This window comes from Manis pentadactyla, chromosome 10, assembly GCF_030020395.1.
Source record: "Manis pentadactyla isolate mManPen7 chromosome 10, mManPen7.hap1, whole genome shotgun sequence".
NCBI classification, from domain to species: domain Eukaryota; kingdom Metazoa; phylum Chordata; class Mammalia; order Pholidota; family Manidae; genus Manis; species Manis pentadactyla.
In genome coordinates, this window is record NC_080028.1 from 25,115,897 (window position 1) to 25,141,995 (window position 26,099).

The 26,099-nt window shown below is 36.2% G+C and overlaps 1 protein-coding gene across 6 annotated transcripts in view; it reads left to right on the plus strand.

Annotated features, from left to right (window-relative positions):
• The window catches only part of CEP83 (centrosomal protein 83), a 154,217-nt gene that overhangs the window by 97,853 nt on the left and 30,265 nt on the right, over nt 1-26,099 (plus strand). For 5 of the 6 annotated variants that reach the window (XR_008991949.1, XM_036891049.2, XM_036891048.2 and 2 more), the window contains 3 exons: nt 7,768-7,882; nt 9,157-9,301; nt 9,413-9,562. Coding sequence is in view for 5 of the 6 variants with exons in the window: in XM_036891049.2 (XP_036746944.2) it covers nt 7,768-7,882; nt 9,157-9,301; nt 9,413-9,562 (410 nt within the window). In the remaining variant the exon portion in view is untranslated. Of the gene's footprint in view, nt 1-7,767; nt 7,883-9,156; nt 9,302-9,412; nt 10,564-26,099 lie in introns of those variants that run through there. The other variant, XM_057486510.1, reaches the window with a different exon arrangement.

The window sequence follows — 26,099 nt, forward strand, 5'->3', positions numbered from 1 at the left end:
ATCTATGTTCATCAGGGGTATGGGTCTGTAGTTTTCTTTTTTGGTGGGGTCTTTGCCTGGCTTTGGTATTAGAGTGATGCTAGCTTCATAGAATGAGTTTGGAAGTATTCCCTCCTGTTCTGTTTTTTGGAAAACTTTAAGGAGAGTGGGTATTATGTCTTCTCTGTATGTCTGATAAAATTCTGCCGTAAATCCATCTATCCCGGGGGTTTTGCTCTTGGGTGGTTTTTTGATTACTGATTCAATTTCGTTGCTGGTATTTGGTCTGTTTAGATTTTGTGTTTCTTCCTTGGTCAGTCTTGGAAGGTTGTATTTTTCTAGGAAGTTGTCCATTTCTTCTAGGTTTTCCAGCTTATTAGCATACAGATTCTCATAGTATTCTCTAATGATTCTTTGTATTTCTGTGGGCTCCATCCTGATTTTTCCTTTCTCGTTTCTGATTCTACTGATGTGTGTAGATTCTCTTTTTCTCTTAATAAGTCTGGCTAGAGGCTTATCTAGTTTGTTTATTTTCTCAAAGAACCAGCTCTTGGTTTCATTGATTTTTTTCTATTGTTTTATTCTTCTCAGTTTTACTTATTTCTTCTCTGGTCTTTATTATGTCCCTCCTTCTGCTGGCTTTAGACCTCATTTGTTCTTCTTTTTCCAATTTCAATAATTGTGACATTAGACTATTAGTTTAGGATTGTTCTTCCTTCTTTAAGTATGCCTGGATTGCTATATACTTTCCTCTTAAGACTGCTTTCGCTGTGTCCCACAGAAGTTGGGGCTTTGTGTTGTTGTCGTTTGTTTCCATATATTGCTTGATCTCTGTTTTAATCTGGTCATTGATCCACTGATTATTTAGGAGCATGTTATCAAGCCTCCATGTGTTTGTAAGCCTTTTTGCTTTCTTTGTAAAATTTATTTCTAGTTTTATACCTTTGTGGTCTGAAAAGTTGGTTGGTAGGATTTCAGTCTTTTTGAATTTACTGAGGCTCTTTTAGTGGCCTAGTATGTTGTCTATTCTGGAGAATATTCCATGTGCACTTGAGAAGAATGTGTATCCTGTTGCTTTTGGATGTAGAGTTCTATAGATGTCTATTAGGTCCATCTGTTCTAGTGTGTTGTTCAGTGCCTCTGTGTCCTTACTTATTTTCTGTCTGGTGGATCTATCCTTTGGAGTGAGTGGTGTGTTGAAGTCTCCCAGAATGAATGCATTGCATTCTGTTTCCTCCTTTAGTTCTGTTAGTATTTGTTTCACATATGCTAGTGCCTCCTGTGTTGGGTGCATATATATTTATAATGGTTATATCCTCTTGTTGGACTGAGCCCTTTATCATTATGTAATGTCCTTCTTTATCTCTTGTTACTTTCTTTGTCCTTCTTTATCTCTTGTTACTTTCTTTGTTTTGAAGTCTATTTTGTCTGATGCTAGTACTGCAACACCTGCTGTTTTCTCCCTGTTGTTTGCATGGACTATCTTTTTTCATCCCTTGACTTTTAATCTGTGCATGTCTTTGGGTTTGAGGTGGGTCTCTTGTAAGCAGCATATAGATGGGTCTTGCTTTTTTATGCATTCTATTACTGTGTGTCTTTTGATTGGTGCCTTCAGTCCATTTACATTTAGGGTGATTATTGAAAGATATGTACTTATTGCCATTTCAGGGTTTAGATTAGTGGTTACCGAAGGTTCAAGGTTAGCTTCTTTAGTATCTTACTGCCTAACTTAACTCATTTATTGAGCTATTATAGACATTGTCTGGTGATTCTTTATTTCTCTCCCTTCTTATTCCTCCTCCTCCATTCTTTATATGTTGGTTGTTTTATTCTGTGCTCTTTTGTGTTTCCTTTAACTGCTTTTGTGGGTAGTTGATTTTATTTTTTGCCTTTAGTTAGTATTTCATTGGTCTGCTTTCTTTGCTGTAATTTTATTTTCTCTAGTGACATCTGTTTAGCCTTAGGAGTTTTTCCATCTTGAGCAATCCCTTTAAAATATCCTGTAGAGGTGGTTTGTGAGAGGCAAATTCCCTCAACTTTTGCTTGTCTGGGAATTGTGTAATCCCTCCTTCATATTTAAATGCTAGTTGTGTTGGATACAGTATTCTTGGTTCAAGGCCCCTCTGTTTCATTGCATTAAATATATCATGCCATTCTCTTCTGGCCTGTAAGGTTTCTGTTGAGAAGTCTGATGATAGCCTCATGGGTTTTCCTTTGTAGGTGACCTTTTTTCTCTCTCTGGCTGCCTTTAATAATCTGTCCTTGCCCTTGATCTTTGCCATTTTAATTATTATGTGTCTTAGTGTTGTCCTCCTCGGATCCCTTGTGTTGGGAGATCTGTGGGCTTCCATGGTCTGAGAGACTGTTTCCTCCTCCAGTTTTGGGAAGTTTTCAGCAATTATTTCTTCAAAGACACTTTCTATACTGTTTTTTCTCTCTTCTTCTGATACCCCTGTAATGTGAATATTGTTCTGTTTGGTTTGGTCAGACAGTTCTCATAATATTCTTTCATTCTTGGAGATCCTTTTATCTCTCTCTACCTCAGCTTCTCTGTGTTCCTGTTCTCTGATTTCTTTTCCATTAATGGCCTCTTGTACCTCATTCAGTCTGCTCTTAAATCCTTCCAGAGATTGTTTTATTTCTGTATTCTCCCTCCTAGCTTAATCCTTTATCTCTTGCATATTTCTCTGCAGGTCCATCAGCATGGTTATGACCTTTATTTTGAAATCTTTTTCAGGAAGATTGGTTAAATGTATCTCCCCAGGCTCCCTCTCAGGGGTTGTCTTGTTTATTCTGGACTGGATCAAATTCTTCTGCTTTTTCATGGTGATAGAGGTAGTCGTGGGCAGTTGGCGTGTGAGTCAGCTGGGAGAATAAAGTCCCTTCCTGCTTGCCAGTCACCTTGTCCTTCTCCGCTGCCTGTGCCAGTTACCTGCACATGGGGAGCAGGTTCCGATTTTATTTCCTGAGCTGCTGTGGGTGGGGCAGCCGTCGGGGCAGCCCAGAGTCCTGTGCGGAGTGGCAGGCACTCCGGGTGTGCTCTCCTGCGAGAACGGCAACCCTTTGCGCCCTGTCCCGGCTTCCTCTATCTGTCCCAGGCAGCTGTGTGCTGGCAGGGCCTCTGAGTCTGGCCCGGGCTGCTCCGGATGAGGCTCTGGGTATCTGCTGTGGTGGGTCCACGCTGATGGGGGTATAGATGGGAGGCTGTTTATCACCATGAGGGGCATCAGAGCTGTACTGCTGCCCAGGGGTTCAGGGCACCTGAAATTCCCCAGGATTCCGAGCCAGCTGGGCTGAGTGTGCTGGGCCGATTACTTCCAGCTGTGGAGCCCCTGTCCCTTTAAGACTTTCAAAAAGCACTTGCTTTTCTTTTGTCCCAGGGGCGCCGGCTGCAGGGACCCCCTCGCAGGTTTTACTGTTCCGCTTCCCTAACTTCTAGCACACTGTGCACTGTGTGTCTGCACTCCCAGTGCGGATGACTAGGGCTGGGTATTTAGCAGTTCTGGGCTCCCATTCCCTCCCTGCTCCAGCTCATTTCCTTCCACCCATGGGCTGTGGTGGGGGGAGTGCTTGGGTCCCGCTGGGCCACAGCTTGTATCTTACCCACTTTGTGAGGTGCTGAGTTCTCGCAGCTGTAGATGTACCCTGACTGTTGTACTGTTTCTTCTGGTCTCTCTTTTAGGAATAGTTGTATTTGTTGTATTTTCAAAAATGTAAATGGTTTTGGGAGGAGATTTCTGTTGCCCTACTCATGCTGCCATCTTGACTCCTCTCTCTGTGTTTCTAACTTTTGGCATATTACTTAATATCATTGGAGTCTGGTTTCCTCATTGATGAAATAGGGGATTGTCTAGCTGGTGTCCAAGAACCCTTCCAGCCTACTAAGATTCTGTCAGTCTTATTGGAAAATAAATTAATAATTTTATTGCTTACTGCTTTACCTAAGTAGATTATTTATGCATTTGGTAGGTACATATTGAGTGCCTACAGTGATAGTATACAAAGAAATAGTTGTAAAACATAAAGAAGGAAATTCAGGTTATAAGGAGTTATCCCATGATTTTGTTTTAATTCTGGTACAAATTATTTTCAATTTTTTAATAAAAATATTGAATATTCATTATTTTCAAAATACTGTTCTGGACCTGAGTAGCCAGACTGGACTGCTGGAATAACCTGAAGTACAGGTGGAGCAACAGGACATTGGATAGACTGGCTTTTGCTGTGGCTTCTTCCTAGGAGACCACTGAGTGCTTTTCCTGTAGTTCTACCTTCCTTGCTGGCTCATTGGGTCCTGACTCTGATTGCTCTTCCTCTTCTGTACATATTCTTCTCTATGGCTCTTTCTTTTTAAGGTTAGTGTATAAGTGATTTCTCCTACTGTGCTGAAAGAAGAAAATTTTAGTAGAGTATTATTTATTTTTCTGCTTGTTTATTAACACACATTGCTAAGAGTTGCCTGTCGTTTTAAAGGCACACTTAAATTATTTTGTATCTACATGCTGTATAAAACCACCCTTCAACTTTAGGAAGACTCAGGTTTTATTTAAAATCTTGCATGTAAAAAAAACTTCATTGGAAAGATAAATTTTTAAATAATATTTCAAACATGATTGTCACAGTTTGCTTTGAAACTTGAAATTTTCATCAACATTTTGCAATTCTTGCAAATGGCTGTTTGCAATGCAAAGGAACACCTGGCTGTATTTGTCTGAGTTATTAAAATTTATAAATGTTTGTTAGGGTTTTGAGCAGTTATGTCAGTATGACTATAAAATGTCTTGGATTAAAAAGTATTACTGAAGATAGCCTGAAAGTGATAACTTTAAAGATATTTCACATTCATTGAAATAAATTCTTATGGTTACCTAATGAGGTGTTTGATCTTTACAACTCCAATAAAGTAGACAGTTTTAAGCAAGTCACACCACATCTTATCTTATTAGCTAAGTTAATATGTCTTACCATCTCAGAGCTTTGAAACAGATCAGAATTTAAGTATTGTGTCTTTGGAATTTGTATCAGAAGCTTCTTGAAAAATACATTTTTTCCAACTATATTTGTATTTCTTCCATACAGTTTTCTTGTGTGTCTCTGTGTTATAATAGAATTAAACAGATTCTGAACACTTGTAAAATGTCTACTTTTGCCATTTTTTGTTTCTTAAAATTTTCTTAGTAGTACTCTCTGAATACTTGCTTCTGTTTCATAAAAAACATAAAGCACCTTCACAACATAAAGGTCAGAATCTACATGGAAAACATTGTGAAATAAAAAAACCAATAGCTTGGCTTAGGGGAGCTTCAGAAGACTGTGAATATCCTGAAGTTATAGACAAGATTTTAACATCGTGCATTTTGTTTAGGAAAAGACCCCTAGTTTTCCTTGGATCTTTGAGGCCTGATCACAAAGAAGGTTAAGGACCAAGAATCTAGAGGCAGAAAGAAACTTCTATTATGACTATTTGGGATTTGGTTCAGATTACTCAAAGAAAGCTCTACTGTTTGTCCTATCTAAGTAATAAATACTCATAAGTTTTTATTTTTCATAAACCCTTTTAATATATTTTTAGGAAGTTAATTACTATTAGTATAAATGTGTTCTTTTTTTTTTTGGATTATAGAAATGTGGCACTAAATAAAAATTTCATCTCATATAGGTCCATAGATGAGTAAATTTGAATGCAGGGAGGACAAGTATCTTGCTTGATCATGTATCACTAGTGTAATAAGAAAAGCAGGCCTGAAGACAGACTTTGTTTGATTTCCTATCCAGTGTTCTTTCAGTTTCAGTAATTATGGTTTAGCTGAAAAATATTTTCTCATTTCAGTAACTCCTGGGGTGAAACGAACTAAAAAATAGGTTTTTATATGTTTCATAGTCCTTGTTGAAATGAATCAAGATTCTACAAAATAAGATGGCTCTACTTTCCTACCTCATATTTAAAGTAGTTAAAGTGTGGTTTGTTAAGGAACTGCTCTGTCATTCTTTATCTTTCATACATATTAGTAGGTTCTAACTACATTTGTCATGGAAATTGGATTTTCATTGTAGTTGTATTTCTTCAAAATTTTAAATCATTTATAGTTTAAATTTTGTCTGTCCATGAAGTAATGTAGTAAAACCCAGTCTATAGAAGGTTTTAAGTATTAAAATAGTTACTTAACTGCTTTCATGTAGTTAAACTTTGTTCTATGAGACTTGCTTTCATAGAAATATTTAAAAATGGAAAACTGATGTTAGCACAAGGTGTTCGTTTTATGCAGTGTCATTTAAAAGCATGCAAGTTAATTTGGAGAGATATATCTTTGTGTGATTAGCAATACAAAGGCATCATGGTATTTGTTCTTCTGTTTGTTTCCTTTAAGTAGGAATTTTGCATCCATTCCTTGGAATGTTTTGAAGACCTTTCATAGATGGAGACTCTTCCAGTAAGACACTTCTGTTTCTCATCTTTGCCTTCTTGTGTTCTAGGGCCTCTTCCTGATTTGTTTCTAATTTCCATCTCCAGTTCTTACAGATATTTATTGCACTTAAGTAAATTATCCTTTACCCTCCTATTCCCACTCATCTCAAATTTTACATGTTTGGCTTATATATATATTATGGTCTTCTACTCTGATTTCATTGTTTTATACATAGTATAATATGTCAGAATGCATGTTTAGCTAACCATTATATCTGTATCAGTTGCTCCTCATTATTGTACTGCACCTAATTTTATAAGTACCTTACCAAGGGAAGGGATGGAGAATGTCAGAGTGGAATGCAGGTGGTTGGAGAGACAAAACACTGCTAGGGTATTAGTAGGTGCTCAATCAGTATTTATTGAATGAGTGAAGTGAACTAGAATTTACTGACTAGAATTATTTAACTTTCAAAAGGGGGTGTCTCAGAGAAAACCAGGAATTGGTATGTGACAGTTTAATTCAGTGGAAAGTCTTGACAATCATTTATATTCACCCAGGGCTTTGAAAGACACCATTTTGTTAATAAAGGTTTTAACTAGATTTACACATTTTATACTTGTTCTTCCCACTACCACCACCACCACCACCACCACCACCACACACACACACACACACACACACACACACACACACACACACACACACAGGTTAGTCACCAAATTCAATTGATTCTTCCTTCTTGTCCCCGTTGTCAATCCTTTACCTCTTAATTGGTTTCTTTATCTTCAGTTTACTTAATCCAACACATTTGAATTAGAGTTAACTTTCTGAAATAAAGTTGACTGTGCCACCTTTGATAGCTAACAGGATGCATAACTCTTTTGTATGCCATATAAAATTTATACCTTGCCACTCCACAGATTTCATGCCTTCCTCTTCTCTACCTGTAACACACTGCTCCTTGTTTTTCTAGCAGACCATGTGACACCATACCTATATAACATTTTATATACTGGTCCTTATACCTGGAATGCCTTCTTGTCATCAAAATGCTTTTTTAAAGTAAAGTTTCAGTTTTTTTCTCTGAACATGTTCTCAGTCATTGACTACTGGATTTTAAGTACTTGGCAGTTAAGCCTTTCAAGGCAACATTAAGGCAGATGACCCCATCCAAATAAAAATGACTCAATCCTGTTAGAAAAAGACTGTTTTCTTGGTGCCAAGTACTGTTCCAGGTGCTGAACCACCTTCCCTCCTGGAAGATGCTTACACTGTTCTCTGCTACCAAAGTGTTTTTTAATTTTCACTAATGTTTTTGAATAAGCACTTTTTGGCAAGAAAATGACCAATAGTAATTTCAATTTCTAATTATCAACAGGTGAAAGAACTTAAACATTCAAACAAACTAGAAATAACAGACATCAAACTGGAGGCAGCAAGAGCTAAAAGTGAGCTAGAAAGAGAAAGGAATAAGATTCAAAGTGAACTGGATGGTAATATGACTTCCCATGCTTTTTACTATTGTTTTCACATATACATTCAAATGATTAAAATAGATCAAACTGAATTTTTATTTCTAGTTTTTCAGCTTAAATTTTAATCTTAGAGCACGTATGGATTATTTTCATTTATATGTTGGATGTTCACTCTGTGATCTAATTTTTTTTTAAAGAATCTTACGTTTATGTCATAGTTATTTGATTAATATATAAATTAAGTAGAACTTTATTAATGCAATCCCATACTTTCTGGGTTTGTAATTTTAAGTTTGTTTAGATCATATGATTATTAGTCCCAGGACATTTGAAGGCTTAGGAATGTAAGGAAGATAGGTGGGTTCCAGGCCCAATTTTTAAGTTAAATTTTCTTTTTATGTAGACCCTAAGCCATTTTTTAGCCTGGTCAGCCTAGGCTTATTTTTAAGCTCCATTTTAGTTTTAGAATGTCCTTCTCATCAAGATTCTTCAGAATTATATTATTTCTGACTTCAGGGCTTAATAAAGCTGCCTTTGGCCTTTAACTGTCATTGAGTTGGTCTTTAGTTGATCTGACCTCTAGTTTCAGGCAGAGCTTATAATAAATAATTGCTTTCATTATTTCTACTTGGTGTTGATTTGACTCTTGGATTTCTACAGTGTGAGCGAGTAAATTTTCTTAGGAACTTAAAGAGTTTGGGAGCTAGTTGTGCATCCTTTTTTAATTTTGAGTTAGACATTTGTTTTAGTTATTCCATCTGCAAAATACTTGCCACTCATTACAGAGAATTTGTGTATTCATTGGTCATAAACTTTAAAGTCTCCAATTTATGTATCTACTAGAAATCTAACAGGTTTGCTAGAATGATAGATTTAGAAGGGCTCTGTGATTTTATTCACTCTGCATCCAGCCAGCTTTATGATGATGCTGTCTGTGGGGCTTAGGTTACCCTTTAAAAGGGAGAAGTAAGTTTTTAAATCTCTTTGGATATCATCCAGGTTGATGTCCCCAGCTCTCAAGATTCAAATGAGTAAATGTAGATAACCTTTCATTAAAGTTTTTTTGTGTGTATGCTGAATAAAATAATGACAGAAAAATTAACTGAATTTTTACTGTTATGTTCTTAAAAAAAGTTTATCAATAATACAAAGATCTTTGAGAATATACATCCAGAGAGACTTAACTTTCTGCACTCTTTTATCTTACCAACTTACGAGTGCTTGCTATTGTTGTGATATTTTAATCTTAATAATATTGAATAAGGTACATTTTCTCCTTAAAAAACTACTAGGATTACAGTCAGACAATGAAATTCTCAGAACATCTGTTGAACACCACAAAGCGCTCCTAGTAGAAAAGGATCGTGAATTAATACGTAAAGTACAAGCTGCCAAGGAAGAAGGTTATCAAAAACTTGTAGTATTACAAGATGAAAAGTAAGTACTTAATTACCTTATTTTGTTTGAAATCTCTTTGCAAATGAAGACATTTTGCTGTAATATCATCACTCTTATAGTTCTTGTAACAATCATTATCTGTTGTTTTAGGCTAGAACTTGAGAACAGATTAGCAGATTTAGAGAAAATGAAAGTGGAGCGTGATGTCTGGAGGCAATCTGAAAAGGATCAGTGTGAAGAGAAGTTGCGGGCTTCACAGATGGCAGAAGAGTCGGCCAGAAGGGAACTTCAGAGTATTAGGTTATATTTGCATATATATATTTTAACTTTTTCATTTTGAAATAATTTTAGAGCTAACAAAATATTGTAAAAGTAGTACCCATAAATTCCCATATAATTTTCACCTGGATCTCCAGATACTAACATTTAGATAACTGTATTAATATAATCAAAGCTAAGAAACTAACATTAATATTACCAGGAAATCAAATAAACATTACTCTTATCAAACCTATAGACTTCATTCAAGTTTTACCAGAACTGATATCATTTTCTGGTCTAAGAGCCAATCCAGAATCTTTCTTTGCTTTAGTCTCCTTTAATCATGAATATATTAATATTTTTTAAGAGTGCTGGCTAGTTATTTTATATAGTATCCCTCATTGTGAGTTTGTCTTACCTCGTTTATGATTAAACTCATGTTATACATTTTCAGCAAAACTTAACTCCAGTCACATGTCCTTATGCATCAGATCAGGAGGTGCATGATTTGCCCCCTTACTGGTTATGTTAACTGTGATCCCTTGGGTAAGGTGGTGTCTGCCAGGTTTTCCCACTATACAATGACTATTTTTTCCTCTTTGTAAAATGTAATTATGTTATGGGGAGATATTTGGAGACTATATAAATAGTCTCATTATATTTTCTCATCACACAGTCTTCCACTAATTTTGTATCCTTGGGCCAAACCTGAGACAGTTCGAGGAGCAAAATAAATATTGAACTTGATTTACTATTTTAATCATTTTTAAGCATGCAGTTCAGTGTTCTTTCAAACTCGGATCTTCATTTATTGAGTAACTGTTCTCTATCTTCTACCTCATTAATTCTGCTTTCATCGTTATTACTTTGGTTTTTCTTTTTGCCTTCAAAAGGTTATTTATAGTTTTACTGGTATCTGTTGTACATAAAATAAAATTCATATTTATGACGTGCAGCTTGATGAGTTTTGGTTGTTGTATGTAGTTGTGTAATCACCACCACAATGAAAACAAAGAACAGTTTTTTGTCACCCTAAAAGCTTCCCTATGTCTCTCTGCATTTGTCGTCTCTCCAGATCCCCAGCCATAGGCAACCCCTGATTTATCCATACATGTATCAGTAGTTCATTCCTTTCTGTTGCTGATTAGTGTTCTGTTGTATGGATGTAATATAAATTGTTTATCCATTCTCCTTTTGATGGACAAATATTTGGGTTGTTGTTAGTTTGGGCCTTTTATAAATAGTGCTGCTACGAACATTCATGTACAAGTCTTTGTGTGGACATATTTTTATTTCTCTTGGTTAAATATCTAGGAATGATATTGCTAAGTTGTGCTGAGTCAAAATTTAATGTTATAACATACAGTAATACATTGTACAAAGTGGTAGTACTATCTTCTCACTCCTAGTAGACTTGTGTGAGAGTTCCATTCATTTCGCACATCTTACTGCCACTTTCTGTCCTGTCTTTTTACCTTAATAATTGTAGTGGATGCATAATAATATGTCACTGTGGGTTTAATTTGATTTTTTTTTTATGGCTAGTGGTTTTTAGCATCTTTAAATGTACTTCTGTGAAGTGTCTTTTCAAATATTTTGCCTATTTTTAAAATTGGAAAGTTAGCTTCTGTTGCCTTGTAACAGTGCTTTATATGTCCTGCAAACAAGCCCTTTGACAGATACATGTTTTACAATATTTTCTCGTGGTTTGCTTTGTTGTTTATTGTGTCTCTCAAAAATGAAATTTTTTAATTCTGATGAAATTCACTTTATAAATGTTTTGTTTGTGATTTTTGTGTTCTTTTTAAGAAGTCTTTGCCTAATCCGACTTCATAAAGATACCTTTTATGTATTCCTCTAAAAGATAAATATTTTGACTCTTACATTTCAGTTTTATGGTCCAATTCATGTTAATTTTTGTACAGTGTGAGGTGATTGAAGACATTCATTTCTTATTTCTATATTGGTATTCAGTTATTCCAGTACCATTTGTTGAAGACAGTCTTTTCAAGCCTTGAATTATTTTCATATCTTTGTTGAGAATCAGTTAACCATATTAGTAATATCTGTGTCTGAACTCTGTTCTGTTCCCTCGATTTGCATGTCTGTCTTGATATCAGTATTACATTGTCTTGACTACTGTAGCTTTATAATAAGTTTGATTGAGGTAATGCAACTCCTCTACCTTGTTCTTTTTTTCAAGATTGTTTTGGTTCTTCTAGGTCCTTTGCCTTTCCACATGAATTTTAAAATCAGCTTGTCACCTTTTTTCAAAAGGCTTGTTATGATTTTTATTGGGATTACACTGAATCTGTACGTTGTCATCTCAGCAATATTGAGTCTATCTAATCCATGTATATAGCATATCTCTCCATTTTTTTAGGTCATCATTAGTTTCCATCATCAAAGTTTTATAGTTTTCATTGTATATATCATGCTCACCTTGTGTTATATTTTATTCCTAAGCATTTTTATGTGATAAGAGATGGAGTTATTATTTTACTTATTAAAGTATCATTGATGTACAATCTTATAATGGTTTCACATGCACAACACAGTGGTTCTGTATTCACCTGTATTATCAAGTCCTCACCCACTGCAGTGCAGTCACTGTCCATCAATGTAGTAAGAGGTTACAAAGTCATTAACTCTGTTCTCTAGGCTGTACTACTGTTTCCATGACCAACCTATATTGTAGTAATGAATTATTGTGCCCCTTAATTCCCTTCTTCCCTTCCCAAACAGCACATCCCCTTTGGTAAACATTAGTCCCTTCTCTGTGTCTATGAGTCTACTGCTATTTTTTTCCTTCTGTTTTGCTTTGTTTTTATACTCCACAAATGAGTGAAGTCATTTGATATTTGTCTTCTCTGTCTGCCTTATTTCACTGAGCCTAATACTCGCTAGATCCATCCATGTTGTTGCAAATGGAAAGACTTCTTTTGTTTCTATGGCTGAATAATATTCCATTGTGTATATGTACCACATCTTCTTTATCCATTCATCTATTGATAGATATTTAGGTTGCTCCCATATCTTGTCTATTGTAAATAGTGCAGCAATAAAATTGGAGTGCATATGTCTTTTTGAATCAGGAATCTTATTCAGGTAAATTCCTAGTAGTGGAATTCCTGGGTCAAATGGTATATCTATTTTTAATTTTTTGAGGAACCTTTATACCACTTTCCACAATGGTTGCACCAATTTATATTACGACCAAAAGGGTAGAAAGGTGGGTTCCCCTTACTTTGTATCCTTGCCAGCATTTGTTCTTTCTTTTCTTTTGGATATTGGCCATTCTAACTGGTGTGAGGTGATACCTCATTGTGGTTTTAATTTGCATTTCCCTAATGATTAGTGATGTGGAGCATCTTTTCATGTGCATGTTGGCCATCTGTATTTCTTCTTTGGAAAAGTATCTGTTCAGATACTCCGCCCATTTTTTTGTCAGGTTATTTGTTTTTTTGGTGTTGAGGCCTATGATAAGTTCTTTATGTATTTTGTATGTTAACCCTTTATCAGGTAGATCGTTTATGAATATATTCACCCATAGTGTAAGATACCTTTTTGTTCTTCTGATGGTGTCCTTTGCTATACAGAATCTTTTTAGTTTGATGTAGTCTCATTTGTTTGTTTTTTATTTTGTTTCCCTTGCCTGAGGAGATGTGTTCAGGAAAAAGTTGCTCATGTTTATTTTCAGGAGATTTTTGCCTGTTTTCTTCTAAGAGTTTTATGGTTTCATGACTTACGTTCAGGTCTTTGATTCATTTCGAGTTTACTTTTGTGTATAGAGTTACTATAATCCAGTTTCGTTCTCTTATATGTAGCTGTCTAGTTTTGCCAACACCAGTTGTTGAAGAGGCTGTCTTTTCCCATTGTATATCCATGGCTCCTTTATCATATATTAACTGACCATATATGCTTGGGTTTATATCTGGCTCTCTGTTCTGTTCCATTGATTTATGGGTCTGCTCTTGTGCCAGTACCACATTGTTTTGATTACTGTGGCTTTGTAGTAGAGCTTCAAGTCAGGGAGTATAATCTCCCCAGCTTTGTTCTTCTTGCTCAGGGTTACTTTGGCTATTCGGGGTCTTCTGTGGTTTCATATGAATTTTAGATCTATTTACTCTAGTTCATTGAAGAATGCTGTTGGTATTTTGATAGGGATTGCATTGAATCTGTAGATTGCTTTAGGCAGGATGGCCATTTTGACAATATTAATTCTTCTTATCCATGAGCATGGGATAGATTTCCATTCATAAGTGGGCATCCATTAATAAAAAAAGACATCTAACTGGTGTCATCTTTAATTTCTCTCATGAGTGTCTTACAGTTTTCAGAATACTGGTCTTTCACCTCCTTGGTTAGATTTATTCCTAGGTATTTTATTCTTTTTGATGCAATTGTAAATGGAATTATTTTCCTGATTTCTCTTTCTGCTAATTCAATGTTGGTATATAGGAATGCAACCAAATTTCTGTGTATTAATTTTGTATCCTGCAACTTTGCTGAATCCAGTTATTAGTTCTAATTGGTGTTTGCTGGCATCTTTAGGATTTTCTGTGCGTACTATCATGTCATCTGCATGTACTGATAGTTTTACTTCTTCCTTACCAATCTGAATGCCTTTATCTCTTTGTGTTGTCTGATTTCCGTGGCTAGGACCTGCAGTACTATGCCAAGTAAGAGTGGTGAGAGTGGCCATCCTTGTCTTGTTCCTGATCTTCGAGGAAAAGGTTTCAGCTTTTCACCGTTTAATATTACGTTAGCTGTCAGTTTGTCATATATGGCCTTTATTATGTGGAGGTATATACCCTCTATGCCCATTTTGTGGATAGCTTTTATCATGAGTGGATGTTGAATTTTGTCAAGTGCTTTTTCAGCATCTATTGAGATGATGGTGTGATTTTTGTCCTTTTTGTTGATTTGGTGTTTGATATTGATTAATTTACTGGGTGGAGTTATTTTTTAGAATTTCACTTTCTAATTGTTCATTGCCAGCATATAGAAATATAGTTACTTGACTTTATTGGCCTTGAAGCCTATGACCTTGCTAAAGGCATGTGTTTTCTATTAGCTGCTTTTTGGATTCTTAGATCCAAATATTGTATTCTATACCAGTGCTTTCTTTAGGTATTTTGTTCATTTTTTTGTTGTTTGTTGAATTAGGAGTTTAATTTAATGTTTATTCTTTAATTTTATTGGTAAAAGTGTCAAGTGCTGAGAATTTTTTATCACTGCTTTATATATATCCCATAGATTATGATGTAATGTTTTAATTATTTTTTAATAAATTTTCTAATTTCAATATGTGTTTCCTCCTCAACCAAGAATTGTTTAGTAGAAGATGTAGTAATAGAAGGTATAGTTGTTTTATAGAAGGTGAAACTAATAGTTGGCTGGGGCTGCCAGAAGAAAATGCCATAGACAGAGTGGTTTGAAACAACAGAAATTAGAGTTCTGGAGGCTAGAAGTCTGAGATTTCAAGCCTGAGGCCTGTCTTCTTGGCTTGCAGATGGTTGTTGTCTTGTCTCCTCACATGGCCTTTCCTCTGTATACATGTATCCCTTGTACCTCTCCCTCTTCTTACAAGGACACCAGTCATATTAGATTAGGACCCACTCACATAACCTCATTTAACTTTAGTTACCTCTTTAAAGGCCCTATTTTCAGATACAATCACAATCTAAAGTACTGGGAGTTAGGACTTCAACATGCAAGTTTGGGGAGACAATTTAGTCCATAACAGAAGGTTTTCTTAATTTCCAGGTGGGAGGGTTTTTTGTTGTTGTTGTTGTTAATTTCAAGTTTTGTTGCATTGTGATCAGAGAATATTGTTTCTCTTATTTCTATTTTATGACACTCAGTAATGTTTTCTTTGTGATCTAATATATCAAGGCCAGGAGTCAGAGTAAAGCAAGTGAGGCATCCAGCGTGAAGAACTTGAGGAGGCACTCTTATGTGTAGACGCTGCACTTGCAGGAGCCCTAAAGTGAGTCTCCTTAAAGTTTGGACTCTAGGCACCCAGCTTGACTCACCCCAGTCAGTCTCAGTTGTTTAATATATGATCAATTTTTATGAGTGTTACATATGGACTAGAAAAGAAGGTGATCAATTGTAAGAGTATGAAGTTTAATACATATATACCCGTAAGATCTACCTAAGTAAGGTATGATATTTGACATTCAGGTCTTCTGTGCATTTATTTTTTTGTCCACTTGATTTGTTTTGTATAGACACTGATATATTAAAGTCTATTATTATTATTAGTGTGTTTCTGTGAGTCCCTGCATTTCTTGAAGTTTTTTCCTTTGTAAAGTTGATTGCTCTATTATTTGGCATATAGATAATCATAACAGTTATATCTTATTTGTAAATTGTAGCTTTTAGCATTTGAAAGTACTTTGTCATTTTAATTTTTCTTAAAGTCTACATTGTCTGGTATCATTATTTCTCTTATTTCTACTTGCCTGGTATACCTTTGTTCATCACTTTATTTCTAGTCATCCTGAATGGTTTTTTTAAAAATGTGTCTATTATGTATGTAAAAGTTGGAGAGGTTGCTTTGGAGCCAAACTGGACGTCTTTTAACTTTAAAATATGAGGAAAGTCCATTCACATGCAGTGAGCTCAGGCTCTCTGCAGAGACTTCCAGGCAGGAGCATGAGAGGTCGCTTGCTGGGATTTAGGATTGTTTTCCTTGTTTTACTTATTGATGTTTGGTCTTTGGGTGTTTTCTATTTTACAGTTATGAGAAGGTAATGTTTACATTATACTGTAATCTATTATGTGTGTAATAGCGTTACGTCTAAAAAACCAATGTACATACCTTACTTAAAAAACGCCTCATTGCTAAAAAATGCTAACCATCATCTGAGCTTTCAGCAAGTCATAATACTGGTCACAGACACCATAACTAATAACATAATAATAATAAAAAGTTTGAAATATTGTGAGAATTACTGTAAACATAACTTTTATATGCTCTGGGAAACCAAAAAATTCGTTGACTTGCTTTATTGTGATAGTTTATTGCAGTGGTCTAGAACCAAACCCACAGTATCTCAACAATGTACACCTGTAGATTAAGTTGAGAGGTTTTGAAAAGTCATGTTCATTAAGGGGTAGGTTATGTTTTGGGACAAGGGTTTTAATTCTCATTTCTCAGGAAAGAATTACCTCAGACAGAGATATATGTATTCTCTAATGTCAGTTTTTATGAAATTAGTTTGAATGTTAATTACTACAATTCTAGAATCAAAAGTCTGTAGTGGATTTTGAGAGCCAGTTTTGTCCTACTGTTCGCCTTTCAGTGAGTACTTTTTTTAACTGTTCAGGATGGATACGGTTTTGTTTTTTTGGTTTTTTTTGTTATTTCTCTCCTTGATGGTTCCAGAAAGGAGAGAGAGACTCTACCGAGGAATCTCACTCTAATGTATTATACCATTATGGTCCCACAATTTGGCCAGAAGAATCAATTCATTTAGAATTTAAGTCTGTTTCTCCTGGTTTCGTCTTCTGTTGCCATAGTGATAAAGTGTTCAGTGAACTGTTATTATTTGAAGATAAGAAAGAACTTGACCCTTAGTTTTTAAAATATTTTTGCTCTATAAAACAGCTTTTATTCCTTTAGTTCTTCTTTAATATAAATTTTCTATTTCTTTAGTCATTTTGATAATTTTTCTTTGATTCCTCTTCAGTTTCTCCAGATCATTTATAATGTGTATTTGGCCCCAAGTTATTCTAAAATAAGGATATAGTAACCAACATAAAGTATAGCAGAAGGAGTAATTCACAAAATTTGCATGACTTTTTTTTAATTGTCTATAATTATATTTTTCCCATGCCAGTTCTGAATTTCTGATTTATAAGTCTAGCTACATCAACCAGGTCTATTTTGATCATTCATTAAATAATCATAATTGCAACTTACTTAGAATTTATGATAGGTCAGAATGAGACTGCCTGTGGAGAAAAGTCTTGCCAAGGAAATGAAAAGTCTTAATCATATAAAGCAAAAGTATTCATTTATTTACAAACAATAAATATGTTGGTGATATAAGTAGGATTAATCTCTGCTTTGACAGATGCTTTAAACTATTAATTACATATCAGTCTGTCTTCATTAAAATGGTTTCCTCACCACTAGCCTAAATACTGAAATTACTATTCTGATAGTATTATATATTTTAAAGGGCTGCCCCACCCACAAAGAGTTTGTAAAATTTGTAATGTTACCTGTAAATTAAAAACATGTAAAAGCCACTGACTTTTAAATAAGGTGAAATATTTCTAGTTAGTTTTTGATTATGACAATAACCCAACTTCACTTAATGCAAGTGAAAATAGTGACCTAATGACTGATGTAATTTATGGAAAGGACAGGGATCGTGCTGGTCTCATGGAAGCCTCCATCAAGGAACTCCAATGCGGTCAGATGAGAGTGGCTTCTTCCCTCCTTTCATCTCCTTCCTCTCTTGTTTCTACCTCCCATGCCTGCCTCTTTCCTACTGCTTTCTCTGTGAGGCCAATATTATATTTTAAGTTCAAAGGATACAGAGTTCTTAGTTTGGTGATCCAAGTTAGAAAAATCAATGAAAGAATTTAGAGTTGTTTCACACGCCCATTCCGGGGCCTATCACTGTAGCCAAGGTGATTGGGCAGTCTGACAGCCCAGGTTTTATACCTGTTTCAGCTGGGGATTAGGAGTGTTCTGTGCATTCTGTTACCAGAAGTGAGTGGAGGTGTGCTGGGGAAACAGCAGCATTAACTGTGGGAAAGGGAACTTGATCACTCAAGGTATTCTGTAGTGAATAACTCTTATTTTATTTATTGCTTAATGCCCGAGCTCTGTTTTCCATTTGTGGCTTTCTAATTTTCTCTTAAGGTTTTGGAAACATGTTTTTAAAACTTTTAATATATCCTGCTTTTTATTTATTCTTTGTCTTGAGATGAATTATCTATTGTGTATCATCTTAGTAGGGAGCAGGAGAGTTACATTTGGCCAGTTGGACAAGTTCTCTTCCAGAATTTGAAATGCAAAGTAAGTTGTGGAAGAATATGTGGCAGCATCTGAAGGACCAGACAGTTCTGTGGTATGTCCTTCTTTTCAGTAGGTTGATAAAGGAATCTTGCTCTGGGATCTTTGACCATAGCGAAATCACAAATACAACTGCTTATGCTTGCCCTGTCTCTTGCTTTCTCTCGATAGTGGAGACTGACATCAAAGGAAGCCAGGAGATTACACTGGACCCTTTGCAACTAATACAGTGTTACTAGCCACGTGTAACTATTTCAGTCTAAATTTAAAAGAATTAAAAATTCAGTTCCTTAGTCATAGTAGCCACATTGTAGGTACACAAAAGCCACATCTAGTTAGAGGCTATCGTACTAGATGGTGCAAATCATAGAATATTTTCATCATTAAAGAAAGCTTGATTGGACTGTCAATGTACTGTTGGACTGTTAATTCCTTAAGGATAGGTGATTCTGCCTTTGTTGTTGTCTGGTGTATCTGCAGCACATATGACTGGACTCAGCTTTTGTGGGTGCTCGATAAATTTTTGTTGAATATTGAAATGGCACTCTTCAGTTGCCTGCCTCAGAAAACCTAGGCAATAATCATCATAATTAGCTACCCTATACTACAAAGAGAGCTTGAAATGGCTCATCTCACTGTTACTCAAAATGTTTTCATTTAAACATTTCCATAGTTAGATTTTCTGTTGCATTTTGGCCCTTGGATTTGCCTCTACTACTCCTTCCATTATTTTCATAACTACTTAAAAAATATAAAGTACTTGATCTTATAGTCTCTCATTCCCCGACTTACTCGTCCTTCACCTTTTGATTTTTCTCTACCAGCAACCCATTAATGCTTCCTCTATTAGCAGTTTTTCCTGTAGCCTCTGAAATCTCTATCTCATTACCTGTAAATCTTTTACAATTTCCAGTTAAAAACAAAAACAAAAACAAAACACCTTCGATTAGCTCAAAGATGGCAGTGTGAGAGGTGAGACAGAAACCTCCCCCCAAAACTACATATAATACGAAAATATAGTAAGTAGAACTAATCCTGAAAGAACAACAAGAAAGAAGGCTGTGGCAGACTGCCTATACCTGGGGAACAGAGCAGACCTCATGGAACAGGGAAAATACCAAAGCCATGATCTGGCGGGACCCAAGACCTTTCCCCACCCCAGCTCACAGGCGGGAGGAAGAGAAAAGTTGCAGAGAGTGGGTGGAGGCCTAGGACTGTAAAACATCCAGATCTGGAGATCTGCTCTGGGAGCACAAACCTACATTACATTGTGCTCTGGAGATTAGTGGGGTTGGAAAGCTAAGACAGGCAGAGTACTTGGAGAAACTGAGATTCCAGCTCTTGTGGAGAACAGGTACCCACAACTGGCCACTCTGGGACAAAAGAAAAGTGGGCACTCTGAGAGACTTCCTAATAGTGAGAGGGCTGCTAAAGGGGCAAGGATTGCACAGAGCTTGCTGCTCAGGAGAAAGGACAGGTGGGCAAAATTGTCCTGGCGCTCCATCCCCCTGGCTGGATACACAGCTATGAGGCCCCCCACTGCAATATGCAGCCTGCTGCTCCTTCCTTCTGGCCAGGCACCTGCTCACAAACCAGCTGCACCTGTCAATGTACCAGACTAGCCAAACAGTGGCCTGGATTATGGCAGGTACATGAACATAGCATAGAGGCTCCTTCCTGCATGCACAGCCCACTGGCCCAGGCAGTAAAGGCAGGCACTGCAGCTGGGAAGCAGGAAAGAGCTCTTTCCTCCCAGCAGGCACCGGCTCTGCTCGCCTGTGACCCCTGACATCGCTCCAGGACCTGAGCAGCCCCAGAAAGTAGGGCTTCTAGGCACTAGAGGGTGCCACCTACAAATATGAAATGCCAGAGGAAGCTGGTTCAAAACCAAATCCCATAAACACCAGAAAGAGGGCCAAGTGAAACTGAACTCACCAATCTTCCAGAAAGAGATTTCAAAATAAAAATCATAAACATGCTCATGGACCTACAGAAAAATATTCAAGACCTCAGGGAGGAATTCAAGAAGGAGACACTTTGAAAAACACAGTTTCTGAAAGGAAACATACAGTAGAAAGATTTAAAAGCGGATTAGATGAAGTAGAGGAGATGGTAAATGAAATAGAAATTAGAGAACAGGAATACAAAGAAGCTGAGGCACAGAGAGAAAAAAGGATCTCTAACAATGAAAGAATATTGAGAGAACTGTGTGACCAATCCAAATGGAACAATATTCGCATTATAGGGATACCAGAAGAAGAGAGAAAACGGGATAGAAAGTCTTTGAGAAGGTAATTGCTGAAAACTTCCTCAGTCTGGGGAAGGAGATAGTCTCTCAGGCCAAGGAGGTGAACCAATCTCTCAACACAAGGGACCCAAGGAAGATAACTCCAAGACATATAATAATTGAAATGGCAAAGATCAAGGATAAGTAAGCACAGAGTACTAAAAACAGCCAGAGAGAGAAAAAAGATCACATACAAAGGAAAACCCATCAGACTATCATCAGACTTCTCACCAGAAACCTTACAGGCCAGAAGGGAGTGGCATGATGTATTTAATGCAATGAAACAGTAGGGCCTCAAACCAACAATACTCTATCCAGCAAGATTATCATTTAAATTTGAAGAAGAGATTAAACAATTTCCAGATAAGCAAAAGTTGAATTTACCTCCCACAATCCATCTCTACAGTGTATTTTGGAGGGGCTGCTATAGATGGAAGTATTCCTAAGGTTAAATAGCTGTCACCAGAGAAAATAAAATCACAGTAAAGGAAGTAGACCAATTAATTACTAAGCAAATGCAAAATTTAATCAACTATCCCAAAGTCAGTCAAGGAATAGACAGAGTACAGAATATGATACCTAATATATGAAGAATGGGGGAGGAAGAAAAAGGAGGAAAAAAAACCCCTTTAGATTATGTTTGTAATAGCATACTGAGTTAAGTTAGACCGTTAGATATTAAGGAAGTTACCCTTGAACCTTTGGTAACTATGAATCTAAAGCCTACGATGGCAATAAGTACATATCTATCAATAATCACCCTAAATGTAAATGGTCTGAATGCACCAATCAAAAGAGTCACTGAATGGATAAAAAAACAAGACCCGTCTCTATGCTACCCGCAAGAGACTCAGTTCAAACCCAAAGATATACACAGACTAAAAGTGAAGGGATGGAAAAAGATATTTCGTGCAACTAATAGGGAGAAAAAAGCAGGAGTTGCAGTACTTGTATCAGACAAAATAGACTTCAAAACAAAGAAAGTAATGAGACAAAGAAGGACATTACATAATGATAAAGGGGTCAGTCCAACAAGAGGATGTAACCATTATAAATATCTATATACCCAACACAGGAGCACCTACATATGTGAAACAAATACAAACAGAGATAAAGGGGGAAATAGAATGCAATGCATTCGTTTTAGGAGAGTTCAACACACCACTCACTCCAAAGGACAGATCAAACACACAGAAATAAGTGAGGAGACAGAGGCATTGAACAACACATTAGAACAGATGGACCTAACAGACATTTACAAAACACTCCACCCAAAAGCAGCAGGATACACATTCTTCTCAAGCGCACATGGAACATTTTCAAGAATAGATAATATACTAGGCCACAGAAAGAGTCTCAGTAAATTCAGAAGGATTAAAATTGTAAAAAAAAAAAACAATACCTACCTTCACTGAAACCTGACTTTGTCCTGACAGCATATTAACTGACAACCATTTAAAGTGGAAATTATCCCTCCTTCCTCTTTCCTACAGCTAAGGACTGAGAAGGGAAATAAGTATTTGTGAACCTTACTCTTGTTTCCAGACCATTGTTTAACTGAGTGGTTAAAATGGTTTTTCCTTGGATATTTGTTGCGTCCATCTCACCCTTTTTTTTCTCTGCCCATAACTGACCTATAGAATATTACCCAACAATCACACAGGAAGGATCTTGACTTCTGGCTCAATTTTTTTCTATTTCCTATCCTGTGCTATCATTCTTAGTGACTACAACATCCATATTATTGTGTTGACCCATTCAGCACCTTAGCCTTATAGTGTATTTTGTCTTCACTGTGGCATTCTTTGTTTACTCCACTTATCAGGCCCTACACTTAGCCATAAATTGAACCTTGTCATCTATTAGAGCTGTTCACTTCAAACAGAATTTTTTTTCTCTTATCCACTCCATTCTCACTGAAGATACTAAAGCTGGCAGTTCTTTTTGTATATTAAAGTTTTTGTTGAAGTATCTTTGATATACAATCTTGTATTGGTTTCAAATATATAACACAGTAATTCAACAGTTACCCATATTATTAAATCCTCAGCCCCTCTAGTGCACTCACTATCTGTCAACATAGAAAGATGTTACAGAATCATTGGCTATATTCTCCATCCTGTATGACCATCCCCGTGAAAAACATTATGATTGAGAATTTTTGTGCCCTTTTATCTCACTTACCACCCTCCCACACCACCATAATAACCACTAGTCACCTATTGGCCATCTGTATTTCTTCCTTGGAAAAATATTCAGGTCATCTGGGAAGATATTTTTTAATTCATGGGAAGGAATTTTTTAATTGGGTTATTTGTTTTTTTGGTTTTGAGGCATATGAGTTCTTCATATATAATGAATGTTAACCCCTTATCAGATAAGTTTATGAACATATTCTCCCATACTGTAGGTTTCCTTTTTGTTCTGCTGATGGTGTCCTTTGCTGTACAGAATCTTTTTAATTTGATGTAGTCCCACTTTTTTCTTTTGATTTTGTTTTCCTTGACCAAGGAGATGTGTCCAGGAAAAAATTTCTCATGCTTATGTTCAAGAGATTTTTACCTGTTTTCTCTAAGAGTCTATGGTTTCATTTCTTATATTTAGGTCTTTCATCCATTTCAAATTTACTTTTGTGTATGGACTTAGTAATCCAGTTTCATTCTCTTGCTTGTAGCTCTCCAGTTTTCCCAACATCAATTATTGAAGAGGCTGTCTTTTCTCCGTTGTATATTCATGGCTCCTTTATTATATATTAACTGGCTATGTATGTGTGGGTTTGTATCTGAGATCTCTATTCTATTCCATTGATCTATGGGTCTGTTCTTGTGCCAATACCAAATTGTTTTGATTACTGTAGCTTTGTAGTATAGACTGACATCAGGGAGCATAATCCCCGTGCCCCCCGCCCTGAGGTCTTTTGTGTTTCCATATGAATTTTAGAATTATTTTTTCTGGTTCATTGAAAAATGTCATTGACATTTCGATAGGGATTGCACTGAATCTGTAAAGTGCTTTGGGCAGGGTGGCCATTTTGACAATATTAATTCTTCCTGTCCATGAGTGTGAGATAGATTTCTGTTTGTGTCTTCTTTAATTTCTCTCATGAGTGTCTTATAGTTTTCAGGGTATAGGTCTTTCACCTCCTTGGTTAGGTTTATTCTTAGGCATTTTATTCTTTTTGATGCAATTGTAAATGGAATTGTTTTCCTGATTTCTCTTTCTGTTAGTTTGTTTTTAGTATATGGGAATGCAACATTTCTGTGTATTAATTTTGTATCCTGTACTTTGCTGAATCTAGTTATTAGTTCTGATTGTTTTTTTGTGGAGTCTTTAGGGTTTTTTATGTATATATCATGTCATCTGCAAATAGTGACAATTTAACTTTTTCCTTACCAATCTGGGTGCCTTTTATTTCTTTGTGTTGTCTGACTGCTGTGGCTAGGACCTCCAGTACTATGTTGAATAAAAGTGGCGAGAATGGGCATACTTATCTTCCTGACCTTAGAGGAAAAGCTTTCGCTTTTCACCCTTAAGTATTATGTTAGCTGTGTTTTTGTTATATATGGCTTTTATTCTATGGAGGTATGTACCCTCTATGCCCACTTTGTTGAACTTTTTTATCATGAATGGATGTTGAATTTTGTCAAATGCTTTTTAAGCATATATTGAGATAATCATGTGGTTTTTATCCTTTTTGTTAATGTGGTGTATGATATTGATTGATTTAGAAATATTATACCATCCTTGCATCCCTGTAATAAATCCCACTTGGTCGTGATGGATGATCCCCTTTTGATTTATTTTTGAATATGGATTGCTGATATTTTATTGAGGATTTTTTCATCTATGTTCGTCAGGGATATTCATCTATAATTTTCTCTGTAGTGTCTTTGTCTGGTTTTGGTATTAGAGTGATGCTGTCTTCATAGAATAAGTTTGGAAGTATTCCCTCTTTATGTACTTTTTGGAATGCTTTAAGAAGAATGGGTAATAGCTCTTCTTTAAATTTTTGGTAGAATTCAGCTGTGAAGCCATCTGGTCCTGGATTTTTGTTTGTTGGGAGCTTTTTGATTAGCAATTCAATTTCATTACTGGTAATTGGTCTGTGCGGATTTTCTCTTTCTTTCTGGGTCAGTCTTGGAAGGTTGTATTTTCCTGGGAGTTGATCCATTTCTTCCAGGTTCTCCAATTTACTGGAATATAATTTTTCATAGTGTTCCAAAATAATACTTTCTATTTATGTGGTATCCTTTGTGACTATTCCTGCTTTGTTTCTGATTTTGTTTGTGTACTTGCTCTTTTTTTCTTGCTAAGTCTGGCTAGGGGTTTATCTGTTTTGTTTATTTTCTCAAAGAACCAGCTCTTAGTTTCATTGATTTAAAAAAAATTTTTTATTTTGTTATCATTAATCTACAATTACATGAAGAACATTATGTTTACTAGGCTCTCCCCTACCCCAAGTTCCCCCCACAAACCCCATTACAGTCACTGTCCATCAGCATAGTAAGATGTTGTAGAATCACTACTTGTCTTCTCTGTGTTGCACAGCCCTCCCCTTTATCCCTCACCCCACATTATACATGCTAATCATAATACTCCCTTTCTTCTTCCCTGCACTTATCCCTCCCTACCCTCCGATTCTCCCCAGTCCCTTTCCCTTTGGTAACTGTTAGTCCATTCTTGGGTTCTGTGATTCTGCTGCTGTTTTGTTCCTTCAGTTTTTCCTTTGTTCTTATACTCCACAGATGAGTGAAATCATTTGGTATTTGTCTTTGTCCGCTTGGCTTATTTCACTGAGCATAATACCCTCTAGCTCCATCCATGTTGTTGCAAATTGTAGGATTTGTTTTCTTCTTATGGCTGAATAATATTCTATTGTGTATATGTACCACATCTTCTTTATCCATTCATCTACTGATGGACACTTAGGTTGCTTCCATTTCTTGGCTATTGTAAATAGTGCTGCCATAAACATAGGGGTGCATCTGTCTTTTTCAAACTGGAGTGCTGCATTCTTAGGGTAAATTCCTAGAAGTGGAATTCCTGGGTCAAATGGTAAGTCTATTTTGAGCATTTTGAGAAACCTTCGTACTGCTTTCCACAATGGTTGAACTAATTTACATTCCCACCAGCAGTGTAGGAGGGTTCCCCTTTCTCCACAACCTCGCCAACATTTGTTGTTGTTTGTCTTTTGGATGGTAGCCATCCTTACTGGTGTGAGGTGATATCTCATTGTGGTTTTAATTTGC